Source organism: Leucoraja erinacea, chromosome 4 (genome assembly GCF_028641065.1).
Source record: "Leucoraja erinacea ecotype New England chromosome 4, Leri_hhj_1, whole genome shotgun sequence".
In the NCBI taxonomy this organism is placed as follows: domain Eukaryota; kingdom Metazoa; phylum Chordata; class Chondrichthyes; order Rajiformes; family Rajidae; genus Leucoraja; species Leucoraja erinaceus.
In genome coordinates, this window is record NC_073380.1 from 6,110,118 (window position 1) to 6,129,221 (window position 19,104).

Here is a 19,104-nt window from a genome sequence, read left to right on the forward strand (position 1 = left end):
CCAGACAGATTCTTCCCAGCTGTTATCAGGCAACCGAATCATCCTACCACAACCAGAGAGCAGTGCTGAACTACGGATTTCTTTGGTGACCCCCGGACTATCCTTGATCCAACTTTGCTGTCTTTACCTTGCACTAAACATTATTCCCTTATCATGTATCTGTACACTGTAAATGACTCGATTGTAATCATGTATTGTCTTTCTGCTGACTGGATAGTACGGAACAAAAGCTTTTCACTGTACCTCGGTACACGTGAGAATAAATAAACTAAACTAAACTAAACCAAGGGTGCTGTCTGTATGAAGTTTGTACGTTCTTCCTGTGATTGCGTGGGTTTTCTCCGCGTGTTTCGGTTTCCTCCCACACTCCAAATACATATAGGTTTATAGGTTAATTGGCTTCGGTAAAGATTGTAAATTGTTCCCAGTATGTAGGATAGTGCTAGTGTACGGGGATCGCCGGTCGGCGTGGACTCGGTGGGCTGAAGGGTCTGTTTCTGCGCTGTATTTCTAAAGTAAGCTACACACAGGGAGAACATGCAAACTCCACATGGACAGCATCCGTATTCAAATTTGAACCCAGGTCCCTGGTGTAGTGAGGCAGCCGCTCTGCTAGCTGCACCATTCCATATCATTTAAGGGGAAATTAAGCTAGCTTCTTTCTATCCCCAACTGTAAAGCCCCCTCTGTTCAGTTGTATCTCCCTGTCAATCGCAATCAAGATAACATTTAATAGAAGTTGAAAGAAGGACATGGAAACTCAAATTCAGATATGTGACTTGACAGTCTTGCAAATATCAATGAGTATGCTAAACATAATCTTCAAAGCCTAACAAAACCAATTTCTATAAAATTTGCGATCTAGGTGACACAAGATAACTAGTTGACACAATGAGATATCATCCCTCTCCAGATGTTATTTTAGAAAGATGGTATAGAATATTGGACCGTCTGCTGATAATCATGATGTAACCGGACAATCTAGCATTCCTGTATTTAAAACAATTTAAAATGTTGCACTTGTTACACGCATGTACCTTTGCAAATATATTTTTCTGTTGGGAATTATGCCCAGCCAACAAAAGCCAATTTATAAAATGTGTCCAACATTATAGTCATACCGTATGGAAACAGATTGTTCGGTCCAACTTGCCCACACCGATCAGATGTCAAATCTACACTAGTACCACCTGTCAGTGTTTGACCCATATCTTTCTATGCTTCTCTACTGCATTAGTTATAGTCATAGAGTGTGGAAACAGGGCCTTCAGGCCAACAAGTTTCGAATGAAACAACATAATTTCATTCATAGAAAACATATTGCATTTCAGAATTCATTGTCCGGCAACTACTTATCATTAATGAGCAGTACTGAAGTTGGTCCAATATAAGCAAGATTAACAGATACATTTTAAAATACTTGGCGTCAAACTTCAAGCAAGAACTACAGGAGATAAAAGCTCCAAAATAGACACTGCCGGACAATAATGATACTGAATGTTATGAAAACCAGAAAGAGAAATATAAATTTGTTCACAATGATTGAACATTTATTTTTCTTCCTTCAATAACCTATGAAGTGGACACGATTGTTGGTTTAATTTGAGGGTCAACATAAACTCTGAAAAATTATCATATTTAATTATCATGTTACAAGACATATTTATCAAGTCATTTTAGTTTGAACAATTGAACAATTCTTACAAACCTACCTTTGTATTTTGAAATGCTGTAATCAAGTCCATTTGATATTCAACTGAGAAAGATACCTGTCCCATACGTGGAAAAATATTAAATAAAAAGTTTATACTTTGGTTCAATCAAATTATACTCTGATAATTCACCATCCGTTTGAAACACATTTTGTTTGGAAACCTTGGTAGTTTGGCATCTGGCTCAGTTATTAGTTTAGAGTTTGAGTCGGGGGTCCAGAGTATGGGGGCTGCACGCGGACTGTGGACTTTAGTTTAATTTACCGGTAGTTTAAAGATACAGCAATTACAATTATTTCCAAGCTAATTAACTTACAAACCTGTACGTCTTTGGAGTGTTAGAAGAAAATGGAGATATAGGAGAAACCCCACGCAGGTGATGGGGAGAATGTACAAACTTCGTAAAGACAAGCATCCATGTCTGATCGCTGTGCCATTGTGCTGCCTGATGCTGAACTTGATGTATGACGGGAGTTAGGGCCAGGATTTGGGGCATCAGGGATTAGGAACGGGGTAGAGTTACGGCTGGAGCTGGGATCTGGACTTCTTTCATCTTTCTCATTCCCTTTAAACTCGTTGGGTTCACTGGTAAATGTATACTATTATGAAGGATGAGAGGGCATCTCATTGAAACATAGATTGTTAAGGGTTTGGACACGCCAGAAGCAGGAAACATGTTCCCGATGTTGGGGGAGTCCAGAACCAGGGGCCACACACACACAGTTTAAGAATAAGGAGTAAGCCATTTAGAACAGAGACGAGGAAACACTTTTTCTCACAGAGAGTGGCGAGTCTGTGGAATTCTCTGCCTCATAGGAGGCGGGTTCTCTGGATGTTTTCAAGAGAGAGCTAGATAGGGCTCTTAAAAATAGCGGAGTCAGGGGATATGGGGAGAAGGCAGGAACGGGGTACTGATTGGGGATGATCAGCCATGGTCACATTGAATGGCGGTGCTGGCTCGAAGCGCCAAATGGCCTACTCGTGCACCTATTGTCTATTATGTAAAATGTTCACAAAAGAAGGTTGAATATTTAGGAAACGTTGCAAATCTGTCATTAAAAAGCCTTGAGCGTGTTGGATTTTCGGTGTCTGTGGGACTTTGTTTTGTGTACATTCACTCGGAGGCCCTGCTTCCCAATCTTTCAAGTTATTTCTGTAATTTGAACATCTCTGTTGATTACTGCCCATTTTAATATCATTTGTAAATTTAAAGAGTTTTGCTTATATCTAAATTTTACTTCGGAGTCACGTGAGTGACTACGTGAAGAACCCCGTTCAGCCGCACGTGCGTCATTACGTCAGAAGCATTGGTGCAAGCGGACGGTTGGAGCAGCAGGTAAGTTTAAAACTCAAGGTAAGCTTGTTTTTCTTACCTGTTTTATTCCTTGCAGGAACTTCTTGTTCCAGAGGCTTCCTGCCGGAGGATTCGCGAGGCCCAACGAGAGCTATGGGCTGTGGGCCGCGGGAGCAGATAGCTGGAGAATGTCGGGTGTCGCAAAGTCGGTCGCTGACGGGTGGTCAGTGACTTCCAGGCGCTCCGGGTGCCGGGAGAGTTTTCCTCTGATAGGCACATAGACGCTGGGGTTCCTGGGGAGTGGAACTCCAGTAGGCCAGGTGCCGGAAGGGTTTTACCTCCAATATAAATATTAATGCTGGGGTTCCCTGGGGAGGGGACCTCCGGTAGACCAGGTGCCAGGAGGATTTCCCCCTGATATAATATAGATGCCGGGTGTCGGGAGGATATTCCCCGATATATACATAGATATTGGGGATCCAGTAATTATGCGGCTTTCAGACCACAGGGGTCCCCAGGAAAGGGGTTAAACGGATCGGAATGGTCAGTTCTGGTGCTGGTAGGGGTTTGGCCCTCCGGTAATATATATGGGTGCTGGGATTCCCAGGGGAGGGGAAATCCACCAGCAATGCGGTGCCCAGACTGCAGAGGTCCCCAAGATATGGGGTAAATCGATCAAAGTGGTCAGTCCTGGTACTGGGAGGGTTCCCTTCCGGTAAAGTGAAAAATGTGGAGGTTGACCAGGATGGAGCCCTATTGAGAGGAGGCTCAAGCTAGATAACCCTAATAGCAGGAGTTGTGTCAGTGCGGGACTATGGGAGAGTCCGCGCCAGCAGCAGGGCTGCTTAAAGGGGTTGCCGAGTCTATGGCAGTGCCGGCCTATTGCTCTAGGCCGCGCCAGCAGTGCCTTGTAATAGGGCTGCTTAAATGTATGGCAGCAGCACCTGTAGAAGAGCTGCATAATGTCTCCCTCACGGAAGAGGTGAGTTTACCGGGGCATTTCTGACCCTGGAGGGTGGGACTGTTGGAGAGGCCGCGCCAGCAGCGCCTTGTGGTAGGGCTGCTTGATGTCTCCCTCATGGAGGAGGTGAGTTTACCGAGGCATTTTCTGACCCTGAAGGGTGGGCCTGTTGGAGAGGCTGCGCCAGTAGCGCCTTGTAGTAGGGCTGCTTAATGTCTCCCTTATAGGAGAAGAGAACATACCGGGTCAGTGTAAGTCTGATGCCGAGGCTGAGGGTATAGCGTGGAGCATACCTCAAGGGATGAAGGGCACATAAATACGATTCCTGGCAGTAAGGTTGCCATCCCGACACAATGCAGTGAACACCACTATCAGGGACATTTGAGCCACCCGCCAAATTTTCTATTCAGGTAAGACCTATTCCACAGGCAAAACCTGAAGGACGAGCAAGGATTCATGGTTTAGGGGACAGCGCACCCCACGGTTTCATTGGCAGGAAGTGGTTCACTGAAGCTGGTAGCAGCATGAAAGCTGACCAGATTTACTCTACAACTAAGTGACCACAAACAAGTTGGTAAGATTTACAATTGGTTGTACAATACACAAATGGTTGGGACGTTGTCATCCTCAGAGGCATTTTAACCAGGTAAACTGGACATTACTAGTATTCCAAGAAGGTTGGAATTTGGCGAGAAAAGTGTTGAGCCAAGTCCAGTATTTTAGCCAGGTTTGCCTTCGAGACAGGCTCGGAGATATGGGGAATTGTCTTTCAAGGCAAGGTCAGAATTATGGCAAGAGTTGTCTTGGGACATGTGAGAATTATCGGAACCGGGCCAGAGTTGCCGTTCAGGGCAGATACGAAATGATGGGAGGCGTGGCCTGTTCATTATGAAAAAAGGGTGATCAAACTGATTTCATAGGGTTTTCCATGTACAATGATCATCAGGGATATTTGAAGGCATTGCTATGATGAGGCAATTTAACAGTATGATGACAATAAATCATTCAAAGGATGTGATGCATTGTCTGGATTATATTTTGACGCTGTATTTGACTAAAAACCACTGTTTCAGTCTCAAGCTACTTGAGCAATTGTTCTCTCCTATCCAGTTAAATTAAGTTGTTATCAAATGGATAGTTGGCCTGTGACTCCGCCCTGGGCACCAGATTGGAGTCAATAGAAACCTGGAACAGCCTTGTTGTTATAAAGCAGTTTCTATTCATTAGACTAACTGGCAATGTAATAGATGTGATGCAGCTGTGCAAGTGGGAGAACTGACAACATGCTTAATGGCAAACTATAAAGGGCCATGAAGGTCATTGATAACACACCTTTGCTATTACCAGCTGAAGCTACTAAAGTCACTATGATGGACAAACAGTATTCAGCATTGCTCCAGTAGTTGATCAATAAATATGTCATTATATTGCAAAATGATGCTATGGCCTAAGGTGGGAAAATGCGAATGTCATCTCTAGTTGGAGGTTCAGGAGGTTTGCATACATTATTAACTCTTCAGTTATTGGTATCAACTATCTATAGACCCTACGTGCATTTTGTGGGTTAAAGAGTGATTGAATCAATATGCATATTTGCATGCTCAACTTTATGTTGATACACTATGATGTGGCATATGATAAGCACGAGGGTGCAATCAGGTAAAAGATCCTGTAATAGGTACATCATCTCATTTACCACTGGAGTATCATTAAGTACAGATCAATGACAACACAGAATGGGTGTTGGACCACCCAGTATTTATGAAATTCTGATTTAATGCAACACTGAATATAGATATGTTGTTTTTATGCTAATTCAAAGGTTGCAAAAATGTGTGGCATAACAGTGGCGAAAGATACATTCTCGCTACAAGCATGAGGAATGGTCTTTTATGTCTTCCTCCATTTTGCTTTATGAGTCGGGTCTTGAAATAAAGTCATCAAGAGCCCGCTTTGGGTTCCAGCTGTGGAATTGGCTTATGCAGTTTGATTTTCGATTTGTCGGGAATAATAATAATGCAACCGTATATGGTTATTTTAAAAGTAACTTGCTGGTTCAGCCTGTGGCTCGGGAAATCAGCCGTTGCATGATAAAATCAATTTATGTTCTACAGATTCTCAATAGACTGCTTATGGCTTGGGTTGTCACACCTATTTTTGTATGTATTCACAGTGCTGGAATGGTACCAAAAAGCGATACTTTGCTGCTTCAGCAGATGGGAAGCGTTTGTTTAATGCTCATGTTACATTTAAAATTGTACAGATTCTGAGCTATTGCAGTTCATTTAAATGGTCTTTGACAATATTGAGTTATAGGGTCATTAACTGTGCCAAGGTGCTTTCCATCAGACTTACTGCAGCTAACGAGGTCCACTTTGTTGGGTTCACCTCGGATATCGAGTTAGTAAAGGACATCTTTTACACAAGTTTTCCAGGACAAGTACAATACAGTATGGGAGGTTGACATTGTGTTAACACTATTTCACCAGGGGGTTCCAGCTACATTCTTAGCTTTGACCGAACCTCATTAGGTAGTTATCCTCGTGCCGCTGGTTAGCACAACAGGTCACTCGCTACATTATTGTGACAGGAGAGGATGATTACATCTGCAAATATATGCATAGTATTTTATGCTATAATTTATTTAAGCAGAGCAGTAGGGGTGTCAGGTCTCAAAATAGTTCAAGGCATACCCAGGAACTTTTGTTATGTGAGGACACACATATACAACAATACGTCAAGGTCACCAGAGCCTTCGAGACTCTGAGCTAACTATGATTGTTAGTTACAAAAAACGTTATAAGAACGTATCTGCTCAGATCTTGCCAGGTGTTAAAACAGAGTTGAGTTATGCAGGAGTAGATACTGATCCGGATCTCACTCCACCAGGGCTGTTATCACAGCAGCAGCAAGGGTTAATTACGTTCCGTTGGACCACATCCTAACGGCTGTAGCGTGGTCAAAGAACAAATTTTCAAACATGTTATAATAACCCGTTGCCAGACCAGGGGTATTTCTCAACTTTATTTTATGTTCTGTTATAGGTTCCATCCGGATGAGAGATGTGACTATTGTTATTACTTATTTAACAGCATCAGCATGTTTAAATCTATGTCATGACTGTATGCATTATGAATGTTTTCCCTCATTTGTCAATGGGGCAGTTGTGGTTGTGTAGACTTGGTTCTCACGGCATGAAATCACAGAGCTTTAAAATCTTCAAGTAGTCACTCACGTGACTCCGAAGTAAAATACAGGTGCACAACCTTTTATCCGGAGTTCCGGAAACCGAAAAACTCTGAAAACCGGCCATTTTTTCCAGGATGTCGTCTGCACACCAAAGCTCGCGTTTGGCGCCAAACTTGACCCGAAACGACCCACGGTCAACCCAGGTCTGTACTACTGTAGCGGCTGCCTCCTCCCCGGAGACCGGGGAGACACTTAAACATCTGTAAATCATTGCTTAAATGTTAGTCAGTTAGTTTGGAGGGCTTTTATGTAAAGGGGGGGGGGGGGGGGGGTGAAGGGGTAAACTTTAATTCTTAGTCCCCTACCTGGTCGGAGAGGCGGGGAGCGGTCAATGCCTTACTGGGTCGCCGTGCAGTAAGCTCCGCAGCGCTGTGGCCGCCAACTCCCAGCTGGGGCTGCGGGCGTCCGGCCGCGGGCGGCGCCGGTTGTAACTCCGACCCCGGCAACTCTACCCCTGGCTGCGAGGCGCTCCAAATCCACCGCCGCCCGCGGCCGGACGCCCGCAGCCCCAGCTCCGCGAATGTTGGGAGTCGGCGGCGTCGCAGCGCTGGGATACCAGCGGGGAGCGGGCAATGCCTTACCGGGTCGCCGTGCGGTAAGCTCCGGAGCGCTGTGGCCGCCGACTCCCAACATTCGCGGAGCTGGGGCTGCGGGCGTCCGGCCGCGGGCTGCGCTGGTTTTGGAGCGCCTCGCAGCCAGGGATAGAGTTGCCGGGGTCGGAGCTACAACCGGCGCCGCCCGCGGCCGGACGGAGCCCCCAGCTCCGTGATGTTGGGAGTCACCGACCAGGTAGGGGACTAAGAATTAAAGTTTCCCCCTTCACCCCCACCACCACCACATAAAATCCCTCCAAACTAACTGACTAACATTTAAGCAATGATTTACAATGATTCCCCGGTCTCCGGGGAGGAGGCAGCCGCTCCAGACTTTTCAAGCCGCCCGCACTACCTACCTAATCTACGCTAAAAATCTTCCATTCGGAAATCCGAAAATGTCCGAAATCCGACAAGTGTCTGGTCCCAAGGCTTTCAGATAAAAGGTTGTGCACCTGTAGTAAGATTAAACGAGAACTTACCAGTTTGAAATTTGATCTTTATTTTATGAGGAGTTACGATGAGGAACTACGTGCCCTCCGCTCCCAGCCCTCATTAAGGTCATCTGGTAGTTCTAGTCTTCTTTCATCTTACTATTATACTTCAGTCACTATTATCTGTGATTTCACACCAGCTGTTTTGAAGATTGACGCACATGTGGCTGAACGGGGTTCTTCACGTAGTCCCTCATCGTAACTCCTCATAAAATAAAGATCAAACTTCAAACTGGTAAGTTCTCATTTAATCTTACTCATAAATTGAACCCAGATATTTTCGGCTATTGTCCATCATGATCAACGGACCGAATTATTTAAGGATACCTGCAGACTTTAACACAGAAATCAAAGTGCTGGAGTAACACAGGAAGTCAGGCAGCGTCATGGGAAAAAAAGATAGGTGACGTTTTGGGCCCGGACCCTTCTTCTAAAGAACGATTCGCTCTGAAGCAGGGACCTGATCTGAAATGTTGCCTATCTATGTTGAGTCTGAAGAAGGGTCCTGCCTGAAATGTCACATATCCATGTTCTCCCAAGAGGCTGCCTGACCTGCAGGATTTATTCCAGGATTTTGTGCCTTTTTTTTGCAAACCAACACCTGCAATTCCTTGAGCTGACAAAATTAACAATTCAATACTTTTTTAAAAAATGGATCCATACTTACTGAAACAGTTTGTTGATCTGGATTTTGGATCTGAATATCTGTGTAAGAGATAGTCATCATAGGAGGAATGATCTTTCCTTGCAAAGTATTGGGCACAAGTATCACGCTGCAAAATCAGTCAGATAACATTAAAACTTACTTGAATGTTCATTAATTTAAATGTGATGCATAATGATTTTATTGACAAATTCAATTATTCTTTTCCCTAATTGACTGAAATCCCATTAATATTAGCTGACTGTAATGCTCAAATGTTTGCCAAAGAATAATGTAAAAGACCCATGTTCCCTCAGCCATGCCCTTTGTCATGATAAGATTTCCTTTCTGGTTCATGTTCATAAGTGATAGGAGCAGAATTAGGCCATTCGGCCCATCAAGTCTACTCCACCATTCAATCATGGTTGATCTATCTCTCCCTCCTAACCCCATTCTCCTGCCTTCTCCCCATAATCCCCTGACACCCGTCTCCGATGCTATGCTTATCATCCAGCAATTCTTTACCCATCTATCTATATAGCCTCAGTGGCAATTCTTTACCCGTTCACATAACTGTAGAATACTATCTCTTTGCAAAATCATGCATGAGCTCACTACTGGAAACTTGTATTTATCTATCATACGCCTTGTATCTGTAGGTTTATTGGAAAGCTACTCCATCAGATGGAATAACATAAGTTTAATGCGCTTAAGCTTGCAAAAGATTCATCAACTTGCTTTCTATTTTTTTCCATATGAAAACTCATTCACCTGATTTTTATGTGGCTAGCAACTCTAATTGCTTTTGGCTGGCTATCCAGGTTCATTTCACGGCCACTGAGAGTATCCACCAAGAAAATACGCCTGGTTAAATACCAAGTATTCATCATTTTATCTGTGATTTATAAAAAAATAATTAAAACTTGGATACATACAGGAGGGCTGCAGAATTGTTGGCATATCCCAGTGTACCTCTGATAATTCGGCATCCAATTGTATGGAAATCATGGTGGTTTGGACTCAATGGTTAGTGGGGAATATGAGCTGGGATCCAGAGTGCAAATGGTCGGCACAGCGGTAGTTATTGCCTCACAGCATCAAGACGCATGTTTGAACCTGACCCCGGGTGCATTCTTCTTGTGACCACATGGGACTTCCCCCACATTCTAAAAACATGCATGTTTGCAGGTAAAATGGCTTCTGTAAAGATGGTCCCCAGTGTGCGGTATGCAAATGTGGGATAACAAAGAACTAGAGCAGAGGGATCTCGGAGAACAGGTGCATGATTCCTTGAAGGTCGAGTCACAAGTGGATAATGTGGTCAAAAAGGCTTTTGGCATTTTGGCCTTCATCAGTCATAATATTGAGTATAACAGTTGGGAGGTCATGTTGCAGTTGTATAAGACGTTGGTGAGACCGCATTCAGAATATTGCGTTCAGTTCTGGGCACCATGTTATAGGAAAGATATTTTCAAGCTTTAAAGGGTTCAGAAAAGATTTAATAGGATGTTGCCAGGACTAGAGGGTGCAAGCGATAGGGAGAGGTTGAGTAAGCTGGGTCTCTGTTCCATGGAGCGCAGGAGGATGAGGGGTGATCTTATTGAGATGTACAAAATCATGAGAGGAATAGATCGGGTAGATGCACAGAGTATTTTTCCCAGATAGGGGAATCAAAGACCGGAGGACATAGGTTCAAGGTGAAGGGGAAAATATTTAATAGGAATCTGAGGGGTAACCTTTTCACACTAAAGATGGTGAGTGTATGGAACAAGCTGCCAGTGGAGGTAGTTGAGGCTTTAAGAAACAGTTAGACAAGTACATAGATAGGACAGGTTTGGATGGATATGGAGCAACCGCAGGCAGGTAGGACTAGTGTAGCTGGGACATTGTTAGCCGGTGTGGGCCAGTTGGGCCGAAGGGCCTGTTTCCACACTGTGTCACTCTATGACTCTAGTGTATGGGTGATCGATAGTCGGTGTGATGTCGGTGGGCCAAATGGCCTGTTTCCGCTCTGTTTCTCCAAACTAACTTAAAGATGCGCGGCCATGCCAGGAGTCCAGGTTATGGAATGGGTGCATTGTAGGAGCCGGGGGCTGGAACACCAGGGTTAAGAACAGGAATGGGTTGAAACGGAGCCAAGCTCCACATTGCTTGTAAAATTTCTGCTCCCCTTAAATTCACTGGGCTACTTGGAAAAATCACTATATTGTTGTGATCCTATCGACCTATTCATTGTGGGCTGAAAGGGTAGTCCCTGTGCTGTACTGGTCCATTGTTTAACATGTAAAAATATGAACTGAAAGTGTATAGATACAAAATGCTGGAGTAAATCAGCGGGACAGGCAGCATCTCTGGAGAGAAGGAATGGGTGTCGTTTTTGGTCGAGACCCATCTTCAGACTTCTGCAGGGTTCGATGCTGAGGCCGCTGCTCTTCACGTTGTATATTAATGATTTGGATGAGGGGGTTGAAGGCTTTGTGGCCAGGTTTGCGTATTATACGTAAATAGGTGGAGCTGCAGGTCGTGTAGAGAAAGCAGGGACTTTGCAGAAGGACTTGGATAGTTTGGGAGAGTGGGCAGAGAAGTCTTAGATGGAATATAGTGTAGCAAAGTGCGGAGTCATGCATTTTGGTGGTAGGAATAAAGGAGTAGATTATTTAATAAATGGGAAAAATTAACCTGCAAGTCGAATCAGTAGTAAAGAAAGCAAATGCAATGCTAGCATTTATTTTGATAGGGCTTACAGTGGCTTGCAAAAGTACTCATACCCCTTGAACTTTTCCACATTTTGTCATGTTACAACCACAAACGTAAATGTATTTTATTGGGATTTTATGTTAGGGAAGGGGTGATGTGACGGCATCTGATAGCAACCCAAGGTCACGACAAACCATTGACTCTAGAGGGCGGCGTCTTGGTGGGGGAGGCGCGAGTAACGGGGTCAGTATCTGAGATGTTATTTAAGGCCGGGCAATGCCTGTGTCAGGTGAGGAGTAGGGAGCTGCATTGCACATCTAGTGCACACAACTTGTGTCTGACTAGTTTTTGGCTGGACTCCTACGAGTCCCCGCTGTAGATAGCTAGTGCATGTGCCTTTAACATAGTGACCTCACCACCCTTAACCACTCCCCTTATTAGGTGTATAATTGCATGTTCCCTCCCTGGGGTCTCTCTCTCTAGCTCCAGTGACAGACCACGTACAGCTAGTATAGCAATTATGTGAACAGTTAATAAAAGCTACAGTTAAGACAATGTGTTGTTGAGACTTCTTTACATGGTGTCTCAGCTGTGAGACCCTGCGCCTCCTGTTTGCCGGTTTTCTTTTAGTTTATACCCCAGTACCCTTATCCTGTTTCCTTCCCTCGTGCCATGGCAAACTCGTGCCGCAAGCCCGACCCGCTTGTATTTGATGGGGACATTGCCCATCGATGGGATGTCTTCCGACGTGATTTTCAGCATTATGTGACCATCGCCCACCCTGCTGCCACCGCTGAGACGCGTGCATCTCTGCTCCTCAACTTGGCCGGTCCCGACGCCCTGGAACGGTCCGAGTCGTTTGTGTATGCTGCTGGTGAGAGTGCCCTCGATCCGGTATGTCTCATTGCTAAGTTCACTGCCCTGTGTGATGTTCCCACCAACTCTATTTTGGAGCGTTTCAAAATGTTTGGCCGTCGGCAGAGCGCTGACGAGTCCGTCACTAACTACATCGCCGCGTTGAGGCACCTGGCTCGGCGCTGCCGCCTTGATGCCCTGACCCCCCGAGCAGCTGACTCGTGATATCCTTGTATACGGCCTCCGCGATACCAAACTGAGAGCAGAACTTCTCAGAATGCCCGAACTTTCTCTGGATGCGGCTCTACACGCTGCACTCATGGCTGAAGCTGTCGCCTCTACCCTGCCACCCGAGGACACTCATGTCGACTTAGCCTCTGCCACCGGCCGCCCAAGAAACGTTGCCCCGCGGCGACAACAGGGTCCACCCCCACCCAGGTCAGGAGTCGCCCGCCGCTGCCCCAACTGCAACTTTGCTACCCATCAATTCAACGTGTGCCCTGCCCTGGGGAAGACCTGCAATTTCTGCAGAAAGCTAAATCATTTTTCTGCAGCCTGCCGAGCCCGCGGGAATCAAGCCCCCCCTTTTCGGAGAGTGCCGGTCAACCTTGCTCAGGCTGATAGTACTGTCTCAGAGCACCTGCCTGATGATCTCACCCTTTCTGATATCAGTTCCTCCGAAGGGGAGGCCAGCGTGTTTTCGCTTCTAGACTCTCATGCTTTGGTTGCTAACCCTTCTGTCCGTGTGACCGTCAATGGTACGACCTTCTCAGCTAAGTTGGACACAGGCGCTTTTGGAAATGTTATGTCAACAAGCCTGTTTCGCAAGATAAGGTCTGGTGAGAAAGTGTCTCCTGCTCGCTCCCGCCTGCATGCATATGGGGGAGCTGTACTCGTTCCTGTGGGAAAGACAACTTTGCACTGCAAGGTCCTGGAGGCCTCTCGGCCCCTCACTTTCTACCTGCTAGATTCCGACAACGTGACCCTGCTCGGCGCCCGAGCATGCCAGGACCTCGGTTTGGTCTCCTTTCATCACGACATCCATCAGGTACAGACCCTCATGGACCCCCTGCTTGAATACCCTGATCGCTTCGATGACAGGCTGGGCAAGCTGCCCAGCTGCTACAAGATTGCTGTCGACTCCAGCATAGAGCCTGTGGTCCGCCCGCCACACCGCGTCTCCTTCGCCATGAAGGACAAGGTGAAGTCTGCGTTACTGAACATGGTCTCCAAGGGCATCCTGAAAGAGGTGAGCGAGCCCCCCCGGTGGGTCTCCACCATGGTGGTGGCGGCCAAGAAGGACAAATCTGAGATTCGCATTTGCATCAACCCCAAGGACCTGAACCTGGCAATCAAACGCCCGCACTACCCGATGCGCACAGTAGAGGACGTCGCTGCACAGGTTGGCCCGGCCAGTCTTTTCGGTCCTCGATGCCAAGAGCTCCTTCTGGCAGATACCGTTAGATGAACGTTCTTCCTACCTGACGACCTTCAGCACACCGTTCGGAAGATTTCGATTTCTGCGCATGCCATTCGGCATCAACTCTGCCAGTGAGGTGTTCCAGCGGACCATGGAGCAGCTGTTCGCCGGTCTGCCGTGTGCTATCATAGTTGACGACATCCTGGTCTATGGCAAGGACGTGGCTGAACACGACCTGAACCTCCGTAAAGTCCTAGATCGGGCCCTAGGACATTAATCTGAAACTTAACCCAAAGAAATGTCGATTCCGCGTTAAAGAAGTCACTTACGTGGGCCACGTCTTTACCGCCTCGGGGCTGAAGCCCGACCCGGAGAAAACTGCTGCCGTCTCTGGAATGTCCCCTCCTACCGATGTGCCCGCTCTGCAGCGTTTCCTGGGCATGGTGAACTACCTGGGGAAGTTTATCCCCGACCTCAGCGAACTGAGTGCGCCCCTGAGGGAGCTCATCAAAAAGGACACTGCCTGGGCTTGGTTCCCGCAACACCAACGCGCCTTTGACGTCCTGAAGTCCCGACTGGTCAGTACCCCCACACTCAAGTTTTTTGACCTACAGCACCCCATTGTTCTCACCTGTGACGCTTCCAAGTTTGGCCTCGGCGCCGCTTGCATGCAGCTCCACGACGGTCAGCAGCTGCCCGTTTCCTATGCGTCCCGCACCATGACCCCTGCCGAGCAGCGCTACGCTCAAATTGAAAAAGAACTCCTTGCTGTGGTGTTTGCTTGCTCGAGGTTCAAGGACTACATTCTGGGCAATACCTTCACGATTGAAACGGATCACCAGCCGCTAGTGACCATTCTTAACAAGCCGATCCACGCTGCTTCCTCCAGGTTGCAGCGTATGATGTTGCAGCTGCAACGGTTTACTTTTACCATCGTTTACCGAAAAGGCAAAGACATGTTCGTTGCCGACACACTGTCCCGCGCCCCTCTGCCTTCCTCTGCCCGCCACCCCTACGAGTCGTCGGACCTAATGGTGCTTAATGTCAACTTTGTGCCTTCCAAGCAGATGCAGTCCCTCGTCTCCCACACTGCCAAGGATCCTACCCTGCAGCTACTGTCCGACATCATCATCCAGGGTTGGCCTGAACGCCGCTCCTCCTTGCCGGCCAGTGTAGTCCCATACTTCCTGGTCCGCGATGAGCTCGTCCTGCACGACGGCGTGGTGGTTAAGGGGCACAAGGTCGTAGTGCCCGAGTCACTGAGGGTTGCCTATTTTCAGTCTGCCCACAACGGTCATCCTGGGGCCGAGGCCACTCTGTCCAGCGCCCAGGGCCAGTTCTACTGGCCCAGCATGGCCAACGACATCCGGGAGTGGGTCTCTGCTTGCCCTTCTTGCAACAGCCTGGCTCCACATCAACAACGTCAGCCGCTGCTGCAACAACCTGCCCCTGATCTCCCCTGGACGGCGGTCGCTACTGACATTTTCGAGTGGCGTGGGAAACACTTCCTGGTCCTCGTCGACTCCTATTCCAACTGGTTTGAGGTCGACCAACTCCACTCCCTTTCCTCCTCGGCTGTCATCGGGAGGCTGCGTCGCCACTTTGCCACGTTTGGCTCCCCTGCTCGCCTCCAATCCGACAACGGCAGCCAGTTCACCAGTGCCGAGTTCCAGCGTTTCGCTTCTCAGTGGAACTTTAAACATTTTACCAGCAGCCCTGAGTACCCGCAAAGCAACGGCCTGGCGGAGCGTGCAGTCCGCAGTGCTAAGGGTTTGCTGGAGCACTGTCGGCTGTCCAAGTCGGACTTCCACCTGGCCCTACTTAATCTCCGCAACATCTCCCGCGACCCTGCCCTGGGTTCGCCGGCACAACGACTGCTGTCTCGCAGAACTCGCCCCCCCCTCCCTGTTGCCCAGCAATCCCTTGTTCCCTCTGTTCTCCCCCCTGCTACTGTCCAGGAGCGCATCACCACCAAGCATGACTCGCAGAAGCGCTCCCACGACCAGTCCTGCCGCCCCCTGCCGCCCTTGTTTCCCGGCCAGGTCGTCCGGATGCAGACTGCCTCTGGCCACTACAAGCTCGCCACGGTGGTCGGTGATGCCGGCTCACCGCGGTCTTACTTGGTGGACCACGACGGGGTCATCTACTGCCGTTCCCGCCAGCATCTGCTGCTCGTTAACGAGCCCCGACCTCCGCCTGCTGCCCCCTTCTCCCCTCCCTTGCCTGTTTCCGCTCCTGCCGTTCCGCAGGTGCCCAGATCCCTCCCTTCGCCGTTGATTAAGCCCCCGTCTCCGCCTCCCAGCCCTCGTTCTCCCTCTACCCCGCCGGCGGGTGGGTCTTCTCCTGCCTCTTCTCCCCCTGTATCCCCGGTTCGCTCGCCTGCCCCGGCCCCGGCTGCTCTTGTTCCTGCAGGGGAGGAGGTGGCGAGCTTCGCACCCGGTCAGGCAGGCTGGTCAAGCCGCCTGTTTGCTACGGGGATTTTGTTTAGCTCTGTAATCATTGTATGCCTGCTTGTAGCGCATGAGACGTGGTCGCCCTGTCACTGTTATATATGCTTTGTTCCAAGAGGAGGATGTAGATAGCTTTTAGAAGGATGTCGTCAGACCAAATGATTGTATGCCTAGCCAGTGAACATAGTGGTCCCCTGTCACTGTATATTGCTTGTCCAAGAGGAAGGATGTAGATAGCTAGTGCATGTGCCTTTAACATAGTGACCTCACCACCCTTAACCACTCCCCTTATTAGGTGTATAATTGCATGTTCCCTCCCTGGGGTCTCTCTCTCTAGCTCCAGTGACAGACCACGTACAGCTAGTATAGCAATTATGTGAACAGTTAATAAAAGCTACAGTTAAGACAATGTGTTGTTGAGACTTCTTTACACCCGCCACAAGCGCTTGTTTGTTGTCGTGTTTAATAGTCTGATGGCTGTGGGGAAGAAGCTGTTCTTGAACCTGGATGTTCCAGATTTCAAGCTCCTGAACCTTCTTCTGGTAACGGAGAGATGAGTGTGTGGCCTGGATGGTGTGGGTCTTTGATGATGCTGGCTGCCTTTTTGAGGCAGCGACAGCGATAGATACCTTCAATGGTGGGGAGGTCAGAGCCGATGATGGACTGGGCAGTGGTCACAACTTTCTGCATTCTTTTCTGCTCCTGGACGTTCAAGTTGCCGAACCAAGCTATGATGCAGCCAGTCAGATTGCTCTCTCCTGTGCACCTGTAGAAGTTCGAGTGTATCTTCCTTGACATACCAACTCTCCGTAATCTTCTTAGGAAGTAGAGGCTTCTTTATAATTGCATCAGTGTGCTGGGACCAGGAAAGATCTTCGGAAATATGTGCCCATAGGAATTTGAAGTTCATGACCCTTTCCACCATCCCGTTGATACGGGATGGTGGGTACCCTTCCAAAGTTCATAATCAGTTCCTTGGTTTTGCTGAGAGCCAGGTTGTTGTGCTGGCACCATTTGATCAATCAGTCAATCTCACCTATACTCTGACTCGTCACCATCATTGATTCTTCCTAGAGCAATGGTGTCGTCGGCGAACTTGATGATGGAGTTCGCACTATGTCCGGCTACACAGTCATGAGTATAGAGTGAGTACAGCAGGGGGCTGAGCACGCAGCCTTGAGGTGCTCCCTTGCTGATGACACATTTCCACCAATACGGACTGACTGTGGTCTGTGGATGAGGAAGTCGAGGATCCAATTACAGAGGAATGCGCAGACCCAGATCGTTAGCTTGGTAACCAGCTTGGAGGGGATGATGGTATTAAACGCCGAGCTGTAGTCTATGAACAACAGCCTGACATATGTGTTTTTGTTGTCCAAGTGGTCCAGAGCGGAGTGGAGAGCCAATGAGATTGCATCCACCATTGACCTGTTGTGGCGGTAAGCAAACTGCAGTGGGTCGAGGTTCTTGTCGAGGTAGGAGTTGATGTGTGCCATAATCAACCTCTCAAAGCACTTCATCACCATAGACCTTAGTGCCACTGGTCGAAAGTCATTGAGGCACCTTGCTCTTCTTGGGCACCGGTATTATTGATGCCCTTTTAAAGCAGGTGGGAACCTCAGACCTCAGAAGAGAGAGGTTGAATATGTCCGTAAAATCTCCAGCCAGTTGGTCTACACAGGTTTTGAGAACTCGACCGGGTATATAATCAGGTCCAATCGCTTTCCAAGGGTTCACCCCTCTGAAGGATCTTCTGACGTCGGCCTCTGTGACAGTGACCGAAATACCATCACGGCGAATGGGGGCTCGGGAAGGCACATCACTGTTCTCCCTATCAAAGCGTGCGTAGAACTCATTGAGCTCGTCAGGGACTGCTGCTTCGCTGACATTTGAGCTGCCTCCTGGTTTCGCCTTGTGATGGCAATGATGGTATTCAAGCCCTGCCACAGTTGTGGAGAGAATGTTTCTACTAAAGGGAGAGTCTAGGACTAAAGGTCATAGCCTCAGAATTAAAGGACGTTCTTTTAGGAAGGAGATGAGAAGGAATTTGTTTAGTCAGAGCATGGTGAATCTGTGGAACTCTTTGCCACAGAAGGCTGTGGAGGCAGTCAGTGGATATATTTAAGGACGAGGACAAAGGACAAAGAACATTTATTGTCACATACACCATTTCTGGTGTAGTGAAATTTGAGTTTCCATTTGCAGCACAACAATAAAAGTAAGACACCACATTAAAGAAGAATTTAACACAAAACATAAAAAAGAGATAGATAGATTCTTGATTAGTACAGATGACAGAGGTTATGAGGAGAAGGCGGGAGAATGGGGTTAGGAGAGAGAGACAGATCAGTTATGCTTGAATGGTGGAGTAGACTTGATGGGCCGAATGGCCCAATTCTACTCCTATCTCTTGTGATCTTATGATCTATTACAGATTCACGTTACCTTTTCTTGAACTGATAATATTTTATTTCTGTGGGAATGAATTGTACGAAGGGCTTCACAACTATTCCCTTGATTGACATCAAACACTCCATCTACATCACATAAATGAGTTGCTAAGCTGGATAGAATGTTGTTACAAATGCTTCTTTTTACACAGGGCTCTAGTTAATCACGGATTCTAGTACTCTGGATAAGAGATTTCTCTGTCTTTCATTTTATTCCAAATAATCAATTGAAAGTCAAGATTAGTCAAGACAGTGGTGATCGAGACTAGTCAGTGAAGTAAAACAC

At 47.5% G+C, this 19,104-nt stretch overlaps 1 protein-coding gene across 1 annotated transcript in view; it reads right to left on the reverse strand.

Annotated features, from left to right (window-relative positions):
- LOC129696003 (meckelin-like) overlaps window positions 1–19,104 on the reverse strand; it is a 136,749-nt gene that overhangs the window by 55,582 nt on the left and 62,063 nt on the right. The window contains exons 21-23 of the mRNA XM_055633424.1: window positions 9,718–9,841; window positions 8,971–9,076; window positions 1,713–1,769 (exon numbers count right to left, since the gene is read on the reverse strand). Coding sequence (XP_055489399.1) covers window positions 1,713–1,769; window positions 8,971–9,076; window positions 9,718–9,841 — 287 coding nt within the window. The remainder of the gene's footprint in view (window positions 1–1,712; window positions 1,770–8,970; window positions 9,077–9,717; window positions 9,842–19,104) is intronic.